We start from the raw sequence: 26,529 nt of genomic DNA, 5'->3' as shown, positions 1-26,529 counted from the left end.
TCAAAAAATGACAACTAGTCACACAAAAACTGATGTAATATCACTTAGAAAAAGGGAAAACTGCCCAGAGTGAGGTCTGTAATGAAATTTATTTGTGTGTGTGTGTGTGTGTGTGTGTGTGTGTGTGTGTGTGTGTGTGTGTGTTAGTAAAATAGTGACACAGAATTGGCCAAGATTCATTACAGGGCACATACTCTTTGGCTGATGATTTGTTTATGACAGAGTAAGACACAAAAGAAAGATGGCACACCAGAGCCAGATATGTGTTTTAAATTGGACAGATTCCTCAAGTCATAGTAAACACCAATTTTTGTCTTCCCTTTATGGCTGCCATGATGGCCAGTGTAAACCAATAACAGGTTAAAGTTTTGAAATTTTTTGTGACTGTGACGGATGAATATCCAGCATCTCTCAATCTATAACTCTATGCTTTGTTTCACACCAGTTGCTTTTTCTTTAAAAGTTTCTTTATAGTGGTTGTATGTTGTATACCATGGACAGATGCGCCCCCCATCCCCACAATCATCAATTATTCTACTATGTACACGTCTCTACATTGCTTGGTCAACTACACTACTTCTAAATTTGAATCACATTTTCCATACATGCCAATGCCTGCAGCTAAATGTTTTGAAATCCTCCGTAAGGTGCGATACTAGTGCCTACTTGTCTAGTTTACTTAAAATGTAAATTTTGCCAATCCTTTTAATTTCCTTTCTTACTTTGGTAATCATTGTCGTTACAACTGTTTTACGGTCATTAATACCAGTTTCCATATGAGCATTAGTATCTATATCAACACCTACATAGTTTCCAACTGCTATCAAGTACATGACAGAGAGTACTTAGCTTTGTACTAAATGTTTTAGGATTTCTTCCTTTTCAATCAAATATAGAGTGTAGTAAGAATGACTGCTTATACACCAATGTGTGCACTTTAACCATCTAATCTTGTCACTTGTGGATATTATGGGAGCAATACATAGAGGCTGAAGTATATCCTTAGATTTTGCACTTAATACTGAAATGTTGTATGTGGCTATTGCAGAATAATACTCATTTATTTTAAAGAATTTGCTAATTAATGTTTTTAAGTTGTTACGTGATGCTCTCCTTTGAGTCAAATATGCCTGTGACCACTGGTACTGCCCTTCTTTGAATACATTCAATATCCCGTTAGCCCTACTTGGTATGGGTCTCATACACTTCAACAATATTGTAGGAGGGCATTGTAAGCAGTCTCTTTTGTAAACTGACAACATTTTCTCAGATCCTACCACTGAACTGATGGCTGCCACATGTATGACAGCATATGTGACCAATCCATTTCATATCCTCACAAGAGGTTACATCTGAGTATTAATATAAGTTTATGTATTGCAATATTGTGATTCATTGAGACACTGATATAGGAGTCATAGGATACTACATTTTTGCATTTTCTTTAGTGTGCATTATCGCATGTCTGAACATTTAACGTAAGTCGCCAATGTTGGCACAGCTTTGAAATCTTATCATGATCTCACTAGGTAGTTTTGCAGATTTTTTCAGGTCGCATGGTAGATAACTGTACCATCTACAAAAATTCTGAGGTTACTATTAATACTGTCTACCACACAAGTAATGTAAAACATTAACAATAGGAGTCCCAACACAATTCCCTGGTGCACACTAGAAGTTACTTCCAGTTTTGTCAATTATTCTCCACCCATGTTGTGCCCTTACTACCAAGAATACTCAAAAAATTCACAAATTTACTTTGATATCCAACATAACTGTACTTCATTAATAAATGTTAGTATGGTATTGAGTTCAATACATTTACAAAGTCGAGAAATACTGCATCTACCTAACTGCCTTGATCAATGATTTTCAGGATGTCATTTGAGAAAAACTCTTGTGTTTCCCATGACTGACGTTTCCAGAATCCCTATTGGTTGAAATGGAGAAAGTCATTCTGTTTGAGATATCTCATTATGATTGAGATCAGAATATGTTCTAGAATTCTACAAGAAATTAACATCAATGAGGTTGGACAGTGTTTTTGTTGATCACTTTCGCTATCTTCTCGTAGTCAGGTTGCTTCCCATCACTGGTCACAGTTTTTTGTGTTAATGGATCTATTGTATATCATGGTTTAAATGGGAGCTAATTCAGATGCAATTTAAGTACAGAATCTAAAAGGGATTCCATCAGGCCCTGGAGACTTGTATAATTTTAATCGTTGTAGCTGGTGCTGCTAAGTCTAATATCTCTATCATTCATCATTGCAGTGATGCTTCAATTAAATTGGTGTGGTACTTCTACTGCTTATGCTGCAAAAGAAACAGTTGAAAACAGAGTACAGAATTTTTATTTTTGCTTTGCTAATCTTAATTTTGGTTCCTCTACCATGCCTTGAAGCATTAAGGCGTGTTTGTCACCATTACAACTTACGTAATTCTGTCATGAGTGGATTTTCAAACAATTTGTCCTAAGTAGTTTTCAGAGAAATAATTTAATACTATTTCACAGAAGATAATGTGATGTCCACCATTTACAAAACTATATTTATCCTAACTGATTGTTTGAGGATTCAAATCTCCTCCAATGATGATTGAAGAACATATGTATTAGCAACTTGATGTATTATAGCTTTGGTTTCACATTTCAGTTTGTTATAGAGCGTGTCCCAGCAATGTTGCAACAAATCTTTAGTGAGGTACACCAGAAGGATTGAGAACTGCATAGCAACAAATGGCCACAAACATCACTGTACACTAGTAGGTGGTGCTGTATACTAGAGTACTGGAGGGAAACACTGCTAGGTGTTGCTGTACGCAAGTAGTGCAGGGGAACACAAGGATTTCCTCATTTGAGTACTAGCCAGCTTACAAGGAGCATGGAATGGCATATAAATGGTGAGCTTGCATATATGCACTTAATATATGGAATAGCTGAGTGCAATGGATGAGCTACTGGACACATTTACCGAAAACGCTTCATAGACAGAAATCAACTGCATCACTGTTAGTTTGCACATCTGCATTGAAATTTATGCATGATTACAGGTCGGTAAGGCTTGTGATGGCAGGCTGTGATCAATGTGTTCAATCGTTAGGGAAGAAAATGTGTTGGATGCCATGGAGATTCATAGTGCCATTGCTTCATATTTGAGAACACCTCGTGGCAGTGTCCAGTGCGTTTTGAACATTGAGTCCTTATGCATTTTTCATCTCCAGAGGGTGCAGTTATTGTGTAATGACCATCCTGCATGTGTGCATTTAGCAAAGTGGTTTCTGCAGCAAAGTGGTCAAGATATGCATTTCCCAGCTACGTGTTGTTCACTGCTGAGGCCACAATCGCTAGAGATGACATATTCAATCACTACAATGAGCATCTTTGGGTACCAGGAAACCCCCATGTTGTGCAGCACCACTGGCACAACACAGCTTCACAGTTAACATGTGAAGGCGTGTTTGGTCGGCGACTGCTTAGTTGTGCCATACCTTTTACCATTTCTCTTGATTGCTGTGAATTATCACACCTTGATCAGGTTTTTCTTGGCTTGCTTGAAAGTGTTCCAGCAAATGTGAGGTGCAGCATGTGGTTCCAACGTGGTGGGGCACCAGCTCATTTGGACTGGCTTTTCACAGGCATTTGAACAGGTCATTCCTCCGTCAATAGATTGGGCTTAGTAGACCAGTTCTCTGGCCTCCACATTCGCCAAATTTATTAATCCATCATTTATTTCTGTGAGAAGCTGTGAATTCCTGATTTATTTCTGTGAGAAGTCTTTAAATCCTGTGATGTCCAAACTCAATCTTGTTGCAGAAATTGTCTGCGCAGCTGCCTGCAATCAAAGAGATCCAGGTGCGTTTGAGTGTGCTTGGGAGTCAATGCTCCATCGGTGTTCATCATGCATATCATCTGATGGTGCAAATTTTGAGCACCTGCTGTAACATTAGAGCTGTATTCATGTCATACACCGTGGTACTCCTTACGTCCAATACATGTTTCAAATAAAGCACACTCTGTTTCCTTTACAGTCTTCAATTTCTTCTACCACTTACCACTGCTTTGTGGTTCCCAATCCTAGTTAGTTAGTAACACATTCCATGGATCATTTTGCATGAAAGATCATAATTATGTGAAACGAATCATTAAACATTCACATCGCAAGTTACTTTGTTCATATGGTTACACTCTGAACATTTACAATTTTTTTTCTTTGTTGCTTTCTTTCTTTTCTTTTCTTTACAAAAGGAAAAAAGATATATAGGTGTAAGTTAGTAATTCCTACCAACCACCTTTCACACATTGCAATAATAGAAATACTTCTACAGAAAAGGATGAGTTGTCAAGGAGAAATTTTCTCAGTTGGTTATCAAATTTTCCTTTGCTGTCTGTTAGACATTTTATATCACAGGGTAAATGATCAAAAATTTTTATTGCAGCATTGTGCACCCCTTTTTGGGCTAAAGACAACCTTCATGAGCAGTAAAGAATGTCATTTTTCCTTCGTATTCTATTAATGTCCCAAAGGCCTCTTGCTGCAGTGGTAACACTGGTTTCCCTGAGATCACCCAAGTTAAGTGCTGTTGTGCTTAGCTAGCACTTGGATGGGTGGCCATCTGGCCTGCCAAGCGCCGTTGGCAAGTGAGGTGCACTCAGCCCTTATGGGGCAAACTGATGAGCCACTTGATTGAGAAGTAGCAATTCAGGTCTTGTAAACTGACAAAGGGCTGGGAGAGTGATGTGCTGACGCCACTCTCCTTCATACCCGCATCCAGTGATGCCTATAGGCTGAGGATTACGTGGCGATCGATCAGTACAATTAGGATCTTCCAAGACCTGTTCAGACAGAGTTTAGTTTAGTAATTATAATTACATACCTGATTGTTCCCCCTGAACTGTAGAGGATTTTTTACAACAAACTTCATGAGGAAATAAATATACTGTGGAGCAATAGTCAGAATGCCCAACTCCTTAAACAGATGCCTAAAAGATGATCGTGGGTCAGAACCACATACTATTCTCACAGCACGTTCTTGTGCAATGAAGGCTTTCTTTCTTAAAGATGAGAACATTATTCCTTATGACGTTACTGAATGGAAATACACAAAATATGTCAGCTTACCAATTTGTCTCTCCCCAAGATTTTCAATGATCCTAAGCACAAATGTGGCTGACCTATGTTTTACTAGTTCCAAAATGCCCCCCCCCCCCCCCCCCCCAATTTACATTCTCCGCTAACACGGAACCCTAAGAATTCTTTAGTTTCCACCCTTTTTATTGTTTCCTCATCATGTGTTACACTTCATTGGTGTAGTTGTGATATGCCCTATCTCCCTTAGAAGTTTATTGCAACATTTCTGGGACACCCTGTATATTCATACTACTATGTTTGGAACAAAGCCATTCTCACCTATTAATAGTTTGAAAATTTGAAACTCTTCTCATGTTTCAAATTATTCAGCAGTAAAGACAGTACCTCTGTGTAACATACCCTATAAGTGTGCATATTTATAGTGCTCAGGATTATTTAGTTTGGCATAAATGGTCAACATCCATGTAAGTTGACTGCCTGTATATACTGAAAATATGTCTTCATACATTTCTCAAGAACTGGGTTTGCAAGTACAGATTGAAAAAGATAATATTATCACTGAAGAAAATATAAAAATATTGCACAAACAGAAAATAATGGGCAGTTTGAACACAATGAAGGATTTGGAAATCTATACAGCAATCAAGAAGCTATATAGGTTGTTAAGAGACAAAATTATTTCATTGTGGATGGATATTTCTATATACTGTGTTTTACAAAATGATACGCACAAACTTCGAGGGATTGTAGAGGATGTCATGAGGAACAAATTGAGGACAAGAACCTGTGTCCAGAAACATCACCCAATGATGCTACAGAGCATCAAAATTATAGACACCGGCACCTGCTGATAGGCGGCCCCTTTGACAGCGAACTTGACTTTGTGCACAGCCAGATCATAGACAGAATATTTCAAATGTTGTTTATTATTCAGTGATCACAACCGATTGCCACAATCACCACTGGAGAAGATGAAACTAGCTGCTGCATACATAGGCTTTGTCTACTATGAATGTGATGCTCTGCTGTGCTGATGGGTGACAGTTTGGGATTTCAGACACAGGTTTATTTTCCTCCTGGAACCCTCTAAAATCTCCACAGATTTTCAGAATACAAGAGAAAAATAAACAGCAGGTAGAGACCCGTGTCCAAAACTGACATCCTCCACTGGCAATCGTGACAATCAGTCAAGATCACTGAACATCAAACAACATTACGAGGTGTTCCGCCTCTGGTCCATCAGCATAAAATGTAACATTTTCTGCCGAAGGGGTGGCCTTTTGGCAAATGCAGTACCTATAACTTAGACACTTACAGTGTTGATGGACGACATTTCATTCCAGACGCAGGTTCCCAACCTCAATTTGTTCCTCATGAAACCCTCTAGACCCCCTCAATATTTGTCAGTATCAATTTGTAACCCCCTGTATATGATGACAAGCTCCAGGAAGCTGCTTAAAGCAGGTATTGAACGACGATCCGTCGCGAACAGTACTAGTCTAACGTGGCAGCCATCTGGCAGTAGAACGGATGAAACAATGAAAACTAGCAGACACATTATCCGTGCACCAGAATATAGAGCAGTTCTAAACTGCCGTCAATCCGCGCATGTGCTGTAGGCAGCGATAACTCCTGCATGCGCAGAAGAGTGTACCACAGTGCTTTCTGCTTGTTGTTTGGTTATTGCTAGGTGGCTAGTGGCTAATTTCAGACTTTCAGTTTGAGGATCTTCCGCATTTTTATTTATTTATTTATTTAATTAATTTTTTCCCCCTCCAGTAAGCAGGTTTCATAAATGCAGAAAAGAAACTTTTTTTCCCAGTAGACTTTTTTATACTAGCTGTTTCTGAAAGGATTTTTTCTATTGATAGCTTCATATTCTAGAAATGCAGTGGAGCAAAGAGGTGTTAAACACCTTAAATCAGGCACACAGCAAGGAAAGGTATGTATGACCCACGGTATCATGATAAAGTACATCAGAAATCGTTTTTTTCTGAGTAATATGCATATAACATTATACTGTGATTTTCGATTTGCATAGTAATGCCTTAGTTTACAAAAGTTCATGTTTGATTTGACTGCATCTCTTGCTTGATTTCAGCATGCCAGAAAAAGAGAAACTGGCAGTGAAAGAGAGAAAGTCGTACAGTTTGGCCCAGTGTGAGAGATGAGGACTGCAGTACTCTGAGTAGTACATACGAGGGGGGGGACCCAAAAATAACCGGAATTTCTTTCTAGAAAGCATATACTTTATTGTTTTCAAATACAACCTTAACCTCCTTCAAAGTACTCTCCATTAGCATTAATACACTTGTCCAAACGCTCATTCCAGTGTTCGAAGCACCTTTTAAATTCGTCCTCTTTGATACGTGCTAGCACTTTTATGACATTGCGTTTTACATCTTCCACATCCACAAAACGCTTCCCTCTCAAGTCTCTTTTCATCCTTGGGAATAGGAAGAATTCCGAGGGTGCTAAATCCAGCAAATAGGGAGCATGGGTCAAGATTGTCGTCTTCATTGAGGCCAAAAACTGGCGAACGCTGAGAGCCGTGTGTCATGATGCTGGAACTATACACCAGAATCCCACAAAGCCGAACTTTTTGCGACAAACTTCTGCGAAGCCGTTTCATAACCTCCAAATAGAATTGTTGGTTTACTGTATGGTTTTCAGGGACAAATTCAGAGTGTACAATCCCTTTGATGTCAAAAAACAGATCAACATCGTTTTCACAATCGATTTCACTTGTTGAGCTTTTTTTGGTTGAGGTGAGACAGGTGACTTCCATTGTGATGACTGTTGTTTACTTTCTGGATCATACCCATAGCACCATGACTCGTCACCTGTTATGATTTTGTTGAACCCGTCCTTCATTTCGAGACAGGGTTGAATGCAACGATCCCTTTGATCTCCGGTAAGAAGCTTCGGCACGAATTTTGCTGCCACTCTTCGCATCCCCAAATCGATGGTCAAGATGCACTCAATTGAGCTCCAGGACAACGCAGACAAGTTCTCGAGTTGGTCAATTGTCCTACGTCGATCTTCACTTATGAGATCACTGATTTTGTCCATGTTGTCTTCACTTCGAGCAGTTGAAGGTCGACCAGAACAGGGCTGATCTTCAACCACCATTTCTTCCTTTTTAAAATGAGAAAACCATTCGTACACTTGGGTTTTACTGAGAGCGTGGTCTTTGTAGGCTGTCTGAATCATCGCAACAGTTTCTGCTGCGTTCCTGCCAAGCAAGAAACAAAACTTCACTGCCCCACGTAGTTCGTAAGAACTAGCCATTTCCTCATGTCACGTCTGCACTGTACGCACACTCAAAGAACTGCCAACGAAACCACACTTCTCGCTGTTGGGTGACGCCGAGTGGCAGAATGACTCAGCAGAGCTCCTAGTGCGACCGTCTGGCGGCGCAACCTGCTACTACAAGTACACGATGTGCAACATTACGATTCCGGTTACTTTTGGTTCCCCCCTCGTGTATACAGTCCAGACTTGGAAAAATAACACAAGTATTGGTCCTTTAAAGTGTCGCAAATTGCAGTGCATATATCCACAACAACTTTTGAAATGGTGGGCTGTGCTATTCTGTCACTAAAAACCAAACTCTTAAAAGATTCCTCAGTTTCCAGGAAACATAATGTTACGTCCACCCTTCATTGTAACAGAGCATTTATCAATATTTTATTCGTGATCCAGGCCGGTACAATCACAAAATGTATAAACATATTATTTAATTCTTACTTTAGAGAATGTGAGGCAGCCTTCCTCATGCCTGTGTCACACTTGCTAATTCCATCTTCTATCACATACAGCAGCTTCTCGAAACAGGCCATGTCCACCCTCATGAAATTCTGAAATTCCTGTGGATTTTCGAGCCTCAGTTCTTTCATAAGCAGCGAATATGATCCCCTGCCTTTGTCCCTTATTTTCAGCCAGGATCAAACTCAACAACGTCTGGCTTTTAGTTTTCGTCATCATTCTGCCCTAATCCGAAGATTTGGTGTCACTGCCAGGGCAATACTCCAAAAACAAGTGGGTCCTTTATTTGCAAAATGCTGTATAAATATGTATTTCTGTGTAACCAAGTGTCGAAATATAAAACTATCTGTTGAGTCTGTAGTTCAGAACAGTAGTAACCTACATAAGAGAATAACGGTTACTTAATAAATAATGATAAACATTTTCTTATGAAATAGGAACCTTGAGGCACATAAATAATTCGAACAGATTATGTTCCAATATGTCACATGGTCCCTCTTGTGTTTCGCCTGGTAGAACGAATGACTTTACAATGGATCAGACAATTCTGTTTGCGTTTTGCACGTTATCATTGTCTACTGCACATGCGCGCCAGGTATATCCTGTGTGGATGTGTAATAGGTCTATATGAACCAGCCTGTAGTTACAGAAATGCACGCTTGGGACACTGGTGCATAGGTCTACGGTTTAGGCGCATCGTTTAATAAGGGCTTAATTCACAACACATACTTATGACCCAGTGTGCCCATCTTCTTGCTGTTGATATCTGCAGGACTCAACTGCCAATAACCTACACAAATCATCAGACCAAGAGAAAAAGTCCTCATATGGGTCTTGGACAATTTGCTCAATATTTTTCTAATTTGTATTGCATTTACATATAAATAAAAACTGGACAAATATGAGTGGACTTGTACTCTGGAGATTCTGGACAAATTTAATTATGTACATAGATGATAACAACAACAATGACAATAATAACAACAATAATAAATGGTTCAAATGGCTCTTTTAAACAGTCATATCATTTCATTGCATTGGCTTAGAAGCTTGAAGTTTTTACATCATCATGGGACGGTAGACCTTAAGTACCTGACATAAATTTCAACATGATACCTACACCTGTTCCTGAGAAAAAGGGGTCTTAACAGAAGCACAGATGCAAAAAAAGTGATATAATTACACATTACCAATTTTCAGATTTTTTTTCCTTTTACTTGTACTGTGAAACCTTGCATTGTGTCAAATTTTATGATTCTAAGTCAACAGACAGTGCCATATAGGTTTTACTGAGCGAGTTTGCAGCCCCACTGTGAATGCTGTTCTCGAACACAGGCTGGAAATCGCCCTGACTACTATCAAACGATTTGCAACTGCTGTGAATTGGTGTGTAGGAAGAGCTCCTGAGAGTGATGTACCCGTGGTAACAATACCGAAGGTATCTCAAGTATTATCCTCTCCTGTGCATTCCGTCTTCTCTGCAGAAAGTACAGGATCTGACATTGATTGTCCACTTGATTGGAAGTGGCATTTCAATGGTAGATCTAGACTTCTTGTACAGTGTGATCAGGAACGAGGGAGGACTCAGGATGATATACTGATCTCCCTAACCAACAAGTTCGAGTGCTGCCCATCGCTGAAACTGAGCCAGAGGGACACACTTCACATGTTTTGATGAAACCTGTTTTATCTGCTGTCAAGATGAGGCAAACTCAAAAGGGTAGGGGAACTATTATTCATCGGCAGTTCAAATGTACAGAAATTTGAAAATTTATGGTAAGTTCTATGGGACCAAATTGCTGCGTTCATTGGTCTCTATGCTTACACACTACTTAATCTAACTTAAACTAACTTACACTAAGGACAACACACATACCCACACCCAAGGAAGGACTCAAACCTCCAATGGGAGAGAGCCGCACGAACCATGACAAGACGCCCTAGACCTCATGGCTACCCCGTGCGGCTCAAATGTACAGTGAATGATAGTGCTCCTTAGGGAAATGGCAGCAAGGGACAGGAAAGGACACCAGGTGCACTCAGCGTTTATGCCTGGGTGCCTCGCAAGCTATTCCAGCAACCACTGAGGGTACAGGGTGAAACCAACTGCAGATTGTGGTGCAGATTGAAAAAATGATGACCAGTGTCATCTGGGCTCATACTTAAAGTCATACTTAAATCATTTCAGTGACTGGCATATGGGATTGAGAAGACCAACCTTATCCATGGAGATTCAACAAAGTTCACAGTTTGCAGCATTGTTCCCAGAACTGATCATGGGCCCCCCGGTTCAGAGTCAACGGGAAGGTCTGAACCAGGGACCTTGGAAGTTCTGCTAAAAGCTAAGCTCCTACTTGCTGGACTTGCACCATAGTTGAGAAGTATAAGGTGCCCCTAAATGGGTCAGGTGTACACTACATAATGAGGCTGCTAACCAGCTAGCTGACTCTATGTATGGGTGTACACGAGGGCTTTTTAGATTAGGCGACTCTCCATCCAAACCCAGAAATATCAGTGTAAGATCAAGACAAATGCTGCCATAAGTGAGAGTATTAAAATTCAAGTGGTTAACTGCTGAAGCACTCACAACAAAGCGCTGGAGTTTGCAGAGCTCCTGAAAAGCAGTGAAGTCCACATAATTCTAGACATAGAAAGCTGGTTGAAACCTGAAATTCATACCAGTGTGATTTTTAGGGAAAATTTAAGTACACATCAAAATGCGGTGCTAATGGGAAATGGAGGTAGTGTTTTTGTCACAGTAGATAAGAAACTCAAATCCACTGAGGTTGAAATTGAAGCTACAAGTGAGATTGTCTGGGCAAGACTCAGCATCATGTATGGCATAAAATGGTAACTGGATTCTTCTACCGCTCACCAGATGCATCTCCTGATGTAACAGAAAATTTTAGAAAAGACCTTATACATAGGTTCCCCAATCATACTGTAATCATCGGTGGAGACCTTAATTGTGCGACTATCAGTGATAAAAATTACAGTTTTGTTTGTGGTTGGTGTGGTAAGACATCCAGTGGAACACTACTAAATGTCTTCTTTTCTAAAAACTATTTCGAACAGATAGTTCAGAACCCCACTCATGACGGAAATATATTCGATCTAATGACAACAAATATGCCTCTTCCAGGATGTCCACATCAAAACTGGTATCAGTGATCATGACACAGTTGTGGTATCAATGATTGCCAAAGTACAAAGGACAACTAAAACAAATAGAAAGATATATTATTTTCAGTAACTAGAAAAGAAATCAGTAGAGTCATATCTCAAAGAGGAACTTTAAACTTTCAGCACAAAGCAGGAGCATGTAGAGGAACTATGGCTGAAGTTTAAAATAATAGTTGACTGGATAAATATGTTTCCAGTAGAACAGCTCATAATGGAAGGGACACATTGTAGTATCAGTCATACAGTCACTGGAAAGAAACTACTAAAGTAACAGAGACTACTGAATAATAGGTGTAAACAACGCATAGGACTACACATAGAGAGGTGCTGAATGAAATGCATTTGGCTGTCTAGACAGCACTGTGTGAAGTCTTCAGTGACTACTGTAGTAGAATATTGTCAAATGATCTTCTACAAAACCCAAAGATATTCTGAGCATATGTGAAGGCTGTTAGTGGCACCAACGTTATTGACCAGTCCCTAGTGATTGAGACAGGAACTGAAGTCGAGGGTAGCAAAGGAAAAGCTGAAATGGTTCACTCTGGTCCTTTACAAAGGAAAACCCAGGAGAATTGCCCCAATTTAATCCTTGTACCATTGAAAAGGTGACTGAAATCAATATTAGTGTTGATAGTGTTGAGAAATAGCTGAAATTGTGGCAACTGAACAAAGCTCCAGGGCCTGGTGGAATCTCTATCAGATTCTATATTGAATTTTCAGCTGCATTAGCCCCTTTTCTAAGTATAATCTATCATACATCCCTTGAACAAAAAACTATGGCCAGTAGTTGGAAGAAAACTCAAGTAACACCCACCTGCAGGAATGGTAGTAGAAGTGATCCACAAAACTCCCTTCCAATTTCCTTGACACTGATTTGTTGCAGAATCTTAGAACATATTCAGAATACCTTCTCTGTCCCAACCAACATGGATTCCAAAAACACTAATCATGTGAAACCCAACTCACACTTTTCTCACATGACATACTTAAAGCTTTGGATCAGAGCAGTCAGGTAGATGCAGTATTTCTTGATTACCAAAAAGGATTTGACTCAGTACTACACCTACGCATACTGTCAAAAGTTCGATCATATGGGGCATCAAGAGAAATTTGTCACCGGTCTGAAGACTTTTTGGTAGGGAGGACACAGCAAGTTATCTTGGATGGAGAGTCATCATAAGACGTAGAAGTAACTTCAGGTATTCCCCAGGGAAGTGTGTTGGAACCATAGCTACTTACGATGTACATTAATGACAGACTTTGTGCAGATGATGCAGTTATCTATAATGAAGTACTGTCTGAAAGAAGCTGCATATATATTCAGTCAGATCTTGGTAAGATTTCAAAGTGGTACAAAGACTCGCAATTTGCTTTAAATGTTCAGCAATTTGAAGCTGTGCACTTCACAAAATGAAAACATGTACTATACTGTGACTATAATATCAATGAGTCACAGTTGGAATCGACCGTCTCAACTCATACAAAAACCTAGGCGTAACACTTTGAAGGGATGTGAAATGGAATGATCATGTAGGTTCAGCTGTGGATAAATCAGGTGGTAAACTTTGTTTATTGGTAGAATACTGGAGAAGTGCAATCAGTTTACACTAGAGATTGCTTACAGATCACTTGTGTGATCCATTCTAGAATACTGCTCAAGTGTGTGGGAACCATATGAAATAAGACTAACAGGGGATACTGAATGTGTACAGAGAAGGACAACACGAATGGTCACAGGTTTATTTGGCCCGTGAGAGAGTGTTACAATGATGCCGAAAAAACTGAATTGGCAGACACTTGAAGATAGACATATATTATACCGGAAAAGTCCCCTATGTACCACCAACAATGGGATTACAATGATTACAGAGTGCACAGAAGCATTCAATCAATCATTCTTCCTGTGCTTGATACGTGACTGGAATGGGAAGGAACTCTAATAACTGGTACACTGGTATGTACCCTCTGCCAAGTACTTTGTAGCGGTTTGCAGAGAGTGGATGTAGATGCAGATGTAGGCGTATCAAAATATTTCACATAAATAGCTGTTTCTTTTGACTGTATTGACTCAGAAGCTTAAATTTTTCACATTGCCACGGGACTGTAGTGCTTAGTAAGTGATATGCATTTCAACCTGATACCTCTAGTTATTTATGAAAAAACTGAGTCTTAACAATTGGTCAGTCAGACAGACTGAAACTAGACTGACAGATGAACAAAAAAGATATCCTATAGGGATTCTGTTTTTACTGACTGAAGTACACAATCCTAAAAAAAAGTGTCTGGTGTCCAGTAATTGAGTAAAGAATTTTTAGATCTAATGACTTCTATTCCTCATTTTTATGAAACTGTTTGGCACATTACTTTTACTTTCTATATTTCGTTCTGATTCATAAGTTCCAGCTGAATGGTGTTTATGTTAGTGACAATGTATAGACTAGCACTCCTGCGCAATATGTGGATATTTTATCTCATTATCTTACAATACTAAGTGTACTTTGATATGTGATATGTCAGATCGTACAAGAGTTTTAATTTTTTTTATCTGAGGATATGCATTTGAGACGGTCAAAAACAGTAATCTAAATCCATAATTCTACTGCTCCAGAAAATAATCATTTTAACAATTACAGCAATAATTGTTGCCTCCAGATGATAAAAAAAGTCTTGCTCTCTAAAACAATAAAAAAAGTTCATGAATAAGCATTATTGCAGAACACTATTGAAAATTTATTTACTTTTGGGTCAGTAATTAATATTAAAATGGGAAAATTCTTAATTGATTTATAAAAATAACTTATTTGATATTTATAAACTGATAAAAATAGTTGTTTTTTCTAGAAGTGTATCTAAACAGAACATTTTCAAAATGTAAATCACAACAGTAAAACCAGTTATAACTGCTGAATCAACCACTGAAAACAATATGTTTCAGATGTTAGAAATCATTTCCTGCCACTTACTTTACTAATTACACAAATATTAAAGTCAATGACACAACTATTTTATGGCCACACAGGTGTGAAAAGCGGGAAAAGTTCATGGAACACCTCAGTACACGCCATGCCCACATCAAGTCCAAGAGTACATCATCAAACAAATACCACAACCAATTTCAGAAGGTATTCACAAGCAGAACTCCACAGAGATAGAGAGTAAAAAGCTTGAATTTTTGCCACCTTGTCATTCAGTAGAGGGAAAGATTAGTGGGCTACTGAAGAGACACAACATCGACTCAATCTCCAGTCCTCCAGCTAATATACGGCCAACTCGCAATGCCTGTGAAAAATAATATACACCACAGAAGTCCTGGTCTTTAAAAAAATACCGTGTAGTTGGAGACAGTATGAGATCAAGCGAATTGTGTGCAAGATAGAACAATCTTGCAAATTAGCCAGTCTCCAGGTCAACAGCTAATACTGCTATCTCATGAGGCCTGTGAAAGATAATTTACACCAAAGAATTTCCGGTATTTAAAAAAATGCCGTGCGGATGGAGACAGTATTACAACGGGCAGACTATGTGCATGATAGAACATTGTCGGCTTTCATATGACAGGTGTCTGTGACTAAACTATCCAGAGAAATCGGTACTAGGTGAACACAGCTTGGAAAACGGGCATAAAATTGCATTCAGTGATACTTCTACCACTATAAAAGCTAGCAGTTCCTGGAAGAGCAGAATGAAAGAAGCCATAGAGATAAAATTATCCAATAACACCATTAGTAAAGACAGGAATTTGCAGATGAGCACAGTTTGACATCCGGCCATTGTGAAGACACTTTTTTGTAGTGCCTCCAAAAAGTTAATTTTTACATTGTATTAGAATCATGATCAATTGCTTATATTTATCTTTTGATCATTTATTTCTGTGATTTAGGACCAAAAGCTATGGTGATGCGTGTATCTCCCACTACCTTTTTGTGAGCTGCTAAACTACAGTGATAAGTGTATATCTCACTTCCCATTTGTAGATGCAAATTAATGTGTCCCAACAAGTGACAGCAGTAGTGATCTCATGAAGAACAGAAAGTGATTTTTACAGCAGTTTTCATACACCTGGTAGAGCATATTACGACAAGATGTGAGGCACGTCCATTGGTGGTAAGACATATTCCCAAGAACGATGTATAACTTAAGTATAACTGGTGGTAAGCATGTTTCCCACAGTCCACAAAAGAAATACTAATTTTGTGGTAAGTATATTTCCCATGTCTTGTGCAGAAACTACTTTGGTAGTAAGCATGCTTCCCAAAGGTCATCAGTTATTTCGTGGTATGTGTACTTCCCACAGTCCTAAAAGCTAAATTTCACAATGGACTGAAACTATAACTGCCACAGTGGACAATCATTATATGCCAGAAATGTACAGAAGTAGTATGACATACTCCAAAAAACACAATAAAGACATACAGTTACTGGTAAATATACTTCCTATGGCCTGCAATAGGGTTAAAGTGTGTGTGCCAGAAGAGGGACAGAAACATCCTCTTACATGGCAGTGGACTGGGCACTAGGACAAGGGCAGTTACACACACAGTAGTCTGTTTGTTATCGATTTAAATTAGCTTCAAAAAGCCTGAAAAATTATAACAAAATACATCAGTGCAGGAATTATGGAGGCTAATCAGTAAATAATGCCAGAAAATGCAGTTTCTACAATGGTATTTCAAACATAAAACTGTTTTGTGTCAAGATAAAGAAACAGGCTGACGAAAGAATTGGAATGGAATACAAGAATTTCACACTTCAATGTACCAGTCACAAAAAACACTGCAAAATGAAAAAAACCAAGAGAATATGTCATCAGTGAAACACTGTCTAGATGACTGCCAGAAATTCTTAGGGAAGGAGAACACTGCACTATAAGACGTAGATGTGCTGATGAAGAACAATGAGAACAGAAAATGAATGAAATACTTCCAAATAAAAATGGAGAACAAGGTAGGAGAAAACAATATGGAAAGGAGACTTAAATGTGGTTGAGAGGACAGTTGGCAGCAACAGAAAACAGCATATTCCAATACAGATTAAAAAACACACCATGGTTGAAGCAGCTCAGTTATATGGCATGATTACATTTAAATTACAATAAACACTTAAAACAGAATGTTAACCTGTTTATCTGAAACAATGAAGAAAGTTTTTAATAAAATACAACTGCACACGCATGTACAGATGTTGAATAAATGTGGTTTCATACCGAGTCAGGCTGTGACCAGTTGGCGGGGTGCTTATATTTAAGGAAAGTTAGTCCAGGTCTTCTGTCCAGTTCTCGACATTCTTCAACTCTTTTTATCTCCGTACCCTTCGGTCCCCACCAGCCAGGAACTTGGGATGGTGTGTCCTCTCTCAGCCCGCAAACACCAAAATTATCTGAGGACACAATGACAGATCAAACGTACTCAAAGGATAATACAAAAATGGACACTAATAATATCTTCATGATCTGGACTCAGTGCCAAGATTCCTCCCCAACCACAACACATTCTCTCAAATCCACCTCATCTGGTCCTCCTCAACCCAACTTGCCACCCTCCTCCATGTTGAGAATTCTCTTGCCCTGTACACTGTAATTCTCACTAAGGCCTTCAGAGACAGATACTACCCTGCAATCCCAGTCCATAAACAGATTTCCTGTACCACATCCTCCCATAACCCTAATCTGTCCATCACCCCCAATAATTAGATACAAAGCAGTGCTCCCTCTGTCATCCAATATCACCTCGGATGAGGGCAACTGATTCATATCCCTTGTCAGGGATTTGATTACCTATCATCATGCCTGGAAATGTGGGACATCTTACTGAAGATGCTTCCAAGCCCAATTAAAGCAGTATTCTGTTACCCACCCAACCTGCACATAATCTTGGTCCATCCCTGTGCCACACTCTCTCCCAACCCCTTGGCACAATGTGTCCTAGCCCTGTGGAAGACCCAGGTGCAAGGCCTGTCCAATCCACCCATCCAGCACATCCTACTCCAGACCTATCACAGGCTTATCCTATCCAATCATAGGCAGGTCCACATGTGCAAGCAGCCACATCATACACCAGCTGTTCTCCAATCACTGCACAGTGTTTTATGTGGGCGTGGTCACCAGCCAGCTGTCCACCAAACTGTGGCCACAAATAAAAGTTGACCCACCAGTGGCACAACAAGTCACTGAGCATAACAGTGCCATCTGTATCCCTCCCTTCATAATCAGCTTTTCTTAACTATGTAGATGAGAGTTATCCTTACAACACATCCTTAACTATCCGTCCATCCTGTAATCCTCCTGGCCTTAATGTCTTTAGTTTTTTAAAGAATAACAGGAAACTAAAATAGTACACAAGAAAATAAATTCTAGATCCAAATCATTATTAAACTTAATAATTACTAAATTTAATTGTTATTTCTTTCTTTACCTATGACAAGAAGATAACTTTTTGTTATTTGTGGCCAGATTCTGTATGAGGACACATCACCATTTCACGAAAATGTAGTGTACGCTGTTGCTGTTCAAAGTAGTATGGCACACACAATGTGAAAAATGTATATAATTGAAGGTGTTTATTCCATATTGAATTTAAAATAATGAATATTGAATTTAAAATATGCTATACAGTGTGTCCCAGGAGGAATGGTCAATATTCAGGTACATGAAAGGAACAATCATTTGAAGCAACAAACTTCATATGGATATACACCCTATTCTGAATGGTTTCTGAAATAGAAGACACTCAATGTACATTGTTATTTATGGTATTATTCAGTACATCATCAGATCTATACACACACATATGCGCAACAGTGAGTAAGCATTACGACAACATTTCACAAAGTATCAATTGAAAAATAAGTATTTTTAACACTTCACCTCTCACAAGGGAAACTCCCCATCGCACCCCCTTAGATTTAGTGGTAAAATGACTTAGTGGATAGCCCATCAAAAACTGAACACAGATCAAGCATAAAAACAGGAAGAAGTAGTACTGAATTGTGGGAAAAGAAGCAAAATAGAAACAGTGAATGATCCAAGCTCAAGTTGTGCAACATCGAGTGAATTGCACATATCATGGCATCGTGGTTTGTGGTCACAGCGTTGGACTGCAAAGCGGAAGATCCTTTTTCAAATCTCGCTCGTGCCCCCCTCCCCCCCTCCCTCCCTCTCTCTCTCTCTCTCTCTCTCTCTCTCTCTCTCTCTCACACACACACACACACACACACACACACACACACACACACACACACAAAATTATGAACTTCCTGTCTGGTCACTGACGTATCTGGTCTGCTATTGTAGTCAAGGCAACTGTCACACTATACATTGATTATAGAATATGAGTCATGTGGTAAGAATATATTACCATTGCAAGTGAGTGTGATGAATAGTGAGAGCAAGCTAGATGCTGTACAGACCTCTCACAGAAATGAAAACAACAAATAAATGGGTGTGAACTATAATACAATAAATGAATCTGAGAGCCAAAACTTCTAAATGGAACAAAAGAATCATAACATCTGATACTTGTGCAGAACAAATGAGATTTATATATGTATGGGGCCCTTCCCTCCAACTCACTGTCGCAAACAGACATGTCAGAGACCAGATGGACAGCTCACAATTGATCACATAACCACAACACCGTGGCTAGTTATATTCGCTCGATGTTTGCACATTTTGATCTTGGACCATTCACTGTTTCTATTTTGCTTCTTTTTTCACAGTTCAGTACGTCTTCTCTTTGTTTTCATGCTTGATCTATTCTCAGTTTATGATGATGATGATGATGATGATGATGATGATGATGACGATCTTTGTTTTGTGGGGCATTCAACTGAGGTGTCATCAGTGCCCTTCTCAGATTTTGAAGGATTATCCACTGGCTCATCTCACCACTAAATCTGAGGGGGTGCAATGAGGAGTTTCCTTTGTAAGCATTATCTTAAACATCACATTACAGCTGTTGTACAGTTCATAATGAATGTTCAAATATCCCACAATCACCTTAAAAAATATAATGTAATTTGATAGACAAACAATTACTCACCAAGCAACAGCAGGAGAACACACGTATAAAGGCAATTAAATTTGCAAGCTCTTAGAGCAAGTGATTCCTTCTTCTGGCAAAAGGGTTGAAGGAGGAGGAAAAGTAATGAAGGAAAAGGACTAATGACATTCAGGAAATGCAGAGAGTTTGGAAAAGTCACCCAGAACCCCTAGTCAGGGGAGACTTACCGGACGGGATGAAAAAAAAAACTGATTTTGGGAACTGCACCGGAGAAAATCTGAAAAGCGGAGTGCTTAAGGGCGGGATGATACATTAGCCACCTTTACCTTCAGTGTATTTCTGATCATCTGGGAGAACAGCTTGTTTTACAAGTACATGTGCCTTTGCACAGTACCTAATGAGGGCAGCTGCATCCATGATGCAACCAAACAGTTCATCTCGTTTATTCACTTTTCATTCGTACACCACAGACTTCATCCAAAACATAAACAAAAATGTTTTTGTTTACGTGTTGGGTGAAAGATCTAGCTCTAGCAGTTTTTGGTGGTGATGTAATTGCACTACCACAACCAATCCAGCGATTACGGTAAGTGCAGCTGAGATGTTCCCTCACACATCAGTTAAAATGTAGAGGGGTTCTGTCATGCCAAAGGAACATCCTCAAGGTACTCAACAAACGAGTTTTCCACATAACGCAAGTAATTTTGTCCCATCATTCAACCTTCTAAAATGATTGTACTTATCAACATGTTACTGATCATGTCACACCAAAGTGATTGGAGCACCGATTAAAAAACCTAATTGGAAATTGGTTTAGCATATGGCGTGTGTATATTCAAGTGACCATCAATTATTATTACGTGTGTTATTGATTCCATTCTGTGTAAATGTGGCTTCGTTAGTGAAAAATATTAATGTCATTTAACCACTGACAAAATTCAAATCGTGTAACATGGTCATCAATGTGAAGACTTAAGCTACTATTTGTGTGAAATGGGTCCATGTTTTCCACATAAAATGTGTTCGCCATACGCATGTTCCTGTAACATTGGTACATTCAGAAAGTTGTCATATGCTGATAGTAGGACAATGCTGCACCGTTTCATCAATGTGTTGCTGTTGTCATGAAGGTTGTTGACTTAGTTTCAAAAGTAAAATGGGAACGTGGAAGAAAACCTTTTTTACACAATGTGCTTAAAACTCCAGTAAACACTCTATGATGAGGAATTCAGTGGGTTGGGAAGTGCCAACAGTATTATTTGACAGCAGCAGGAGCACTACCATTGCAGAAGTAGTAAATGTGCACCATATCTGCAAATACCTCTTTAATCTACATGTGTGGCGTTTTAATCAGTACGTGTACCAACACAGTTAACTGATGTTTCTCTTTGATACACTCCCAATCTCTCACTCTACTTCATTCACAAGACGCCATGGACAACTGAGCATTCAAAAGGCTAGTTCAATGGTAGAAAGACATCCCAAGCAAACAGGTTGGAAGCAACTAGGGAGGTTGGGTTAGAATATAATGTCAAAGAGGGTGAGTGGGTAAGAGACAAACCTTTGTGCTACTAGCCCAAAAACAAATGTACATTAAATGTGTTCTATCTCAAAAACCAGTCAGAATAAGTCATATGACCATCTAAAGTTTTTTCTTCAAATAAGTGTTCCTGTCATATCTCGAATATTGACCACTCTCCCCGAGACAGCCTGTATGTATTAAAACCACATTAAAGCACAAATGGCCGTAGATGTCGTGTCAACAACTAGCTAGTAATGCCTACAGAAATAATATCTATAAATTCATGCAGAAATACTCTAGAACTTTTAACACTTTATTAAAATGATCTATTGCTACTCATCATCGAGGTGACACATTGAGTTATATTTTATTTTGATTTTCTTTTACACCTTAAAGATATTTGTACGTGTAAAGAATGTTTACTGATCTGTGTAGGTAATAATATAAATAACAGTAATTTATTCTGCATCAATGATGGTTACGGAAATGTTATGGACACATATCAAACAGTAAAAACACACTGTGAAGTAGGGTCTCGGAATGCGAGTGGAGTGTCGTCAGAATGCTCATGCTGCACAAGCACTTGGCTGCAGACTCTGATGTGATCGGACATGTGAGTTGTGTGCTAAGTCTACATGAAGAGCCATTTTAATTAGTGACACAATAGCAATTGACAAGTGTGGGCAAATGAAAAGGCAGCTCCATTCACGTCAAGATCCTGCTCTGCCAATGGACATTGCTAAGTAAATCTGTGCTCACAAATTTTGTCTGGAGCTACTGCAGCATTGTCGACAACAGCTATGGCTTCATCTCTTCAACAACGAATGACCGTAAGACTGTTCCACTTAGTTCTTGTTTGTTATAACTGTAATGGCATTATCCAGTGATGCTTATAGTTTTAATAATAATTACAGCACAACTTATAAACTTTAACATAATAATTATGTCCAGTCATTATTTTAATGAAATAGTAAGCAACATGTTGCATAAAAGGAATTTGATTTCTTTACCAGTTTTGAGTACTAATTGCCCTTCTTCGGAAGGATATTGCATTATTTGTGTCAACAATAAGATACATACAGCAAAATGTCGTGGTCATGTGGTTCGTAGAGTCTATACAACCACTATGAAAAAGGGCACTAAGTGCTCTAAACTGGTAAAGAAATTAAATTTCTTTTAAGTAATTGGTTGCTTATTATTTTGTTATTTACAACAGTTGCTGATGATGGATGGATACAGTCATTATTATCAAGTAGGTCCGATGTCCATTCCTGTTATTGAAACTATCTGGGTGTCATTTATTTGAAAAGAAAGAAATACCGGGTGATCAAAAAGTCAGTATAAATTTGAAAACTGAATAAATCATGGAATAATGTAGATAGAGAGGTACAAATTGACACACATGCTTGGAATGACATGGGGTTTTATTAGAACTACAAAAATACAAACGTTCACAAAATGTCCGACAGATGGCGCTTCATCTGATCACAATAGCAATAATTAGCATAACAAAGTAAGACAACGCAAAGATGATGTTCTTTACAGGAAATGCTCAATATGTCCACCATCATTCCTCAACAATAGCTGTAGTCGATGAATAATGTGGTGAACAGCACTGTAAAGCATGTCTAGAGTTGTGGCGAGGCATTGGGGTCGGATGTTGTCTTCCAGCATCCCTAGAGATGTCGGTCAATCACGATACACTTGCAACTCCAGGTAACCCCAAAGCCAATAATCGCACAGACTGAGGTCTGAGGACCTGGGAGGCCAAGCATGACGAAAGTCGCGGCTGAGCAAAGCATGACGAAAGTGGCGGCTGAGCACACGATCATCACCAAACAACGTGCGCAAGAGGTCTTTCATGCGTCTAGCAATTCTTTTTGGTTCTAATAAAAGACCATGTCATTCCAAGCATTTGTGTCAATTTTTACCTCTCTATCTACATTATTCCGTGGTTAATTAAGTTTTCAAATTTATACTGACTTTTTGATCACCTGGTACATAAAAATTAATTTCAAAGCCTGTTCATTTCTATATTTTTAATAATTTTGAAAACAGAAGTAAAACTATTTTTAAGGTGCCTCAGTAACTTCACTGTTGAGATAAATATTGTTTAGAGCCAAAGTTATTCTTGCATATCGAAAGTAAATTCAATTACCTGCAAGTTAATTAATTCCTATCACTTCAAACTAAATATTTTATTTAAAAGAAAACAATTATTCATGCTTGCTAATTTTGCATAAACTTGTGATGCTGTTTTGTGTGTTGGCCTGGTTCGTATTTGGGCATTGCAATTGTGCTGATATTCTGTGATAGTTCTTTTATTTAATTACTTCTAAAGTCAATTGACCAAGTTTCCTTTCATGTTGCATTGCCAATTACCAAGTTAGCAAAGGCGAGTAAGGGCTACTGTGAGGTTACACAACTATTTAGCATAACAGCAGGCAGCCTCCAGTTAGTCAGTGCGAGATTTATTTATTCCAGATTCATTTCACTGTGTTTAACGACAGGAGTATTAATAACTGAAATTCTTTCTCATTATTATTTCATGATGTGTTTTCTTACTGCAGAAGTGTGTGTAGTCTTCTGTTGCCTCACATATTCAAATTATTCCTTACTCATTTCCAATGGCAATTTTACTTTATTAGTGAACAGACAGTGTCCAGTTGGGCTAGAGACCAATTTTTCATTTATTCCAAAAGTATCTGTAAAGTTTGCTGTTTTGTATCCCGAGTTCCACGATACCCCTTTTTGTTGGAACAATATGTAAATGATTGCATTATTTTGATAACTGAAATAAATATAACTAAAACCAGGGCAGGCAGGAAAGTTTTATAAGTAAGGAAAGTAGGTATAAGCATCGTAGTATGGTGCCCATGGATCATATGCATAGCCCTGTTCTCAGTACTATGAGATTTACTGCCGTACTTTAAATTTATCATGATGATACACTACTGAGATTTTACCAATCCTTTTTGGAGCAAGAGGAGTGAACACACTATCTTGTCAAGCCAGCAGAGCAGGTCCTTGGGGAACTATTTGATTTATATATCTATTAATTTTTTAGGAATTTGTGTCCCAAATTGGCTTCAATGTTTTTATCGTTAGGGTTAGCTAGTAACATCACAGTCTCATTCTGCACAGTGGCAGCATTGAGATTTTCACACACAGTCTGGTGGCCAATCACACCAAAAATAACTAACTCCATTTATTTTTTTTGCTATCCACAGTATAGTAAAGGATCAACAGCTGCAATAATGTTATTACTAAAGGTACTTTCCATCAATTTAAGATCTGAGTCAAGACTATCTGATTCCGAAAGCAACACAGCGCAACCTGTCTGAATGATTTTTTATACCTTCTAAATGAGAGCTCCAGAGATAGAATAAGAGCTATGAGGGATAATCAGCCTGATGGAGACAATTTAACTGGACCAGTTGCAACACACGCGAGATACCCATTCTAATAGCAGAAGTGGGTTGGGTTGGGTTGACCTTTTTTTTTTTTTTTTTTTTGGGGGGGGGGTGGAGGGGGGGGGGGGGGGGAAGAGACCAAACGGCAAGGCCATCGGTCTCATCGGATTAGGGACAGAAGTCGGCCATGCCCTGTCAAAGGAACCATCCCAGCATTTGCCTAACGTAATTTACGGAAATCACAAAAAACCTACATCAGGATGGCCGGATGCGGGATTGAACCGTCGTCCTCCAGAATGCGAGTCCAATGTGTTAACCACTGCGCCGCCTCGCTCAGTAGCAGAAGTGGTACCAACAGCAAGAATTGAAGAACAGGGCAAATAAAATCACATCTAATAACATCAGTTGCACCAAGAGCAAGACCAGAGGAATGAGGGAGATGAAACTAAGATGTGCTTCTTAAGATTCATTCAAGATTGTTGTAGAATATCTATAACACACAAACCCAAAAACTGAAACTACTATCACACATAGACAGAAACAAATCCTCTAACTTCGCCTCTGCTGCCAGTTAGTAAAGAGAAATTTCTCATAAGTTCAAGCAACCCAGAAGAAAGGCAATATCTAATCATAAGTCTTTATTTAAAAGGAACATTATTTTAAAATCTAACTGCAAAACAAAGAAACTCACACTCTACTATTTAGCCAAAGCATTTTATCCAAATTGGCATTGCAATATGTTTCTTCTTTTCTTTTCTTTTCTTTTCTTTTCTGTTAGGAAAGGACAGTACTTCTTAGTTGCAACATTTAAGTAGACAACACCCACATTATTTATTATAAGTGAAATTTAGAAAGGACTGTGGATAATCATGCCATATTTAACCATTTCTACCCCCAAAAGATTTAAGTAAATTGTGAAAGCATTTTATAGCCATTGTCCCCATATTAGTTGTAATGATCAAATTAAACAGCTCACTAATATAAAAAAAAAAAATTAAAAAAGAACTGCATACAATACAGAACTAACTTAGCATTGCACTCATAAAAAAGAATGGTTAGTAGATGCGCAGCATTCAGATTTCCTGATGTCCTTACCATCTTTGTGGTGACAACGAGCATTCTGGACACACCAAGTACACTGACCAAGATTTAACTTAGAGGCAACAGATGATACTGGTGCAGCAGATGAATACTGATTATTTGGTATCTGATCACTTGGATTTGTCATTGTTCCATGTATCAAGCACGAATGACAGTCTCCCAAAGCTGGACATATCCCAGGACAACGAGTTGTTTGTAGATTTGTTGTGCAGTTTATTCCAATTGTTCGACCATAGCACACTTCATCTGCTGAACACCAACCACATTCTGGATTTGCTGTGCATTCCATGAAACTTCGATGTCTGCAACACAATGAAATTTAAATTATGAGTAATTTTCATCAATTTTGGCAATAAGCAATGCCAACTCTGCTCAACACAGTGTCTAAGCATTATAAAAAAAAAAATAATAATAATAATAATATATAAAACAAAGATGCTGTGACTTACCAAACGA

At 38.7% G+C, this 26,529-nt stretch overlaps 1 protein-coding gene across 1 annotated transcript in view; it reads right to left on the bottom strand.

Annotated features, from left to right (window-relative positions):
* LOC126483663 (multiple epidermal growth factor-like domains protein 8) overlaps positions 1-26,529 on the bottom strand; it is a 364,127-nt gene that overhangs the window by 192,083 nt on the left and 145,515 nt on the right. Inside the window, exons 10-11 of the mRNA XM_050106722.1 lie at positions 26,068-26,375; positions 17,244-17,416 (exon numbers count right to left, since the gene is read on the bottom strand). Coding sequence (XP_049962679.1) covers positions 17,244-17,416; positions 26,068-26,375 — 481 coding nt within the window. The remainder of the gene's footprint in view (positions 1-17,243; positions 17,417-26,067; positions 26,376-26,529) is intronic.

The sequence above is a fragment of the Schistocerca serialis genome, chromosome 6 (genome assembly GCF_023864345.2).
Source record: "Schistocerca serialis cubense isolate TAMUIC-IGC-003099 chromosome 6, iqSchSeri2.2, whole genome shotgun sequence".
Taxonomy (NCBI): Eukaryota; Metazoa; Arthropoda; class Insecta; order Orthoptera; family Acrididae; genus Schistocerca; species Schistocerca serialis.
This window is presented reverse-complemented; position numbering and strand designations above follow the sequence as displayed.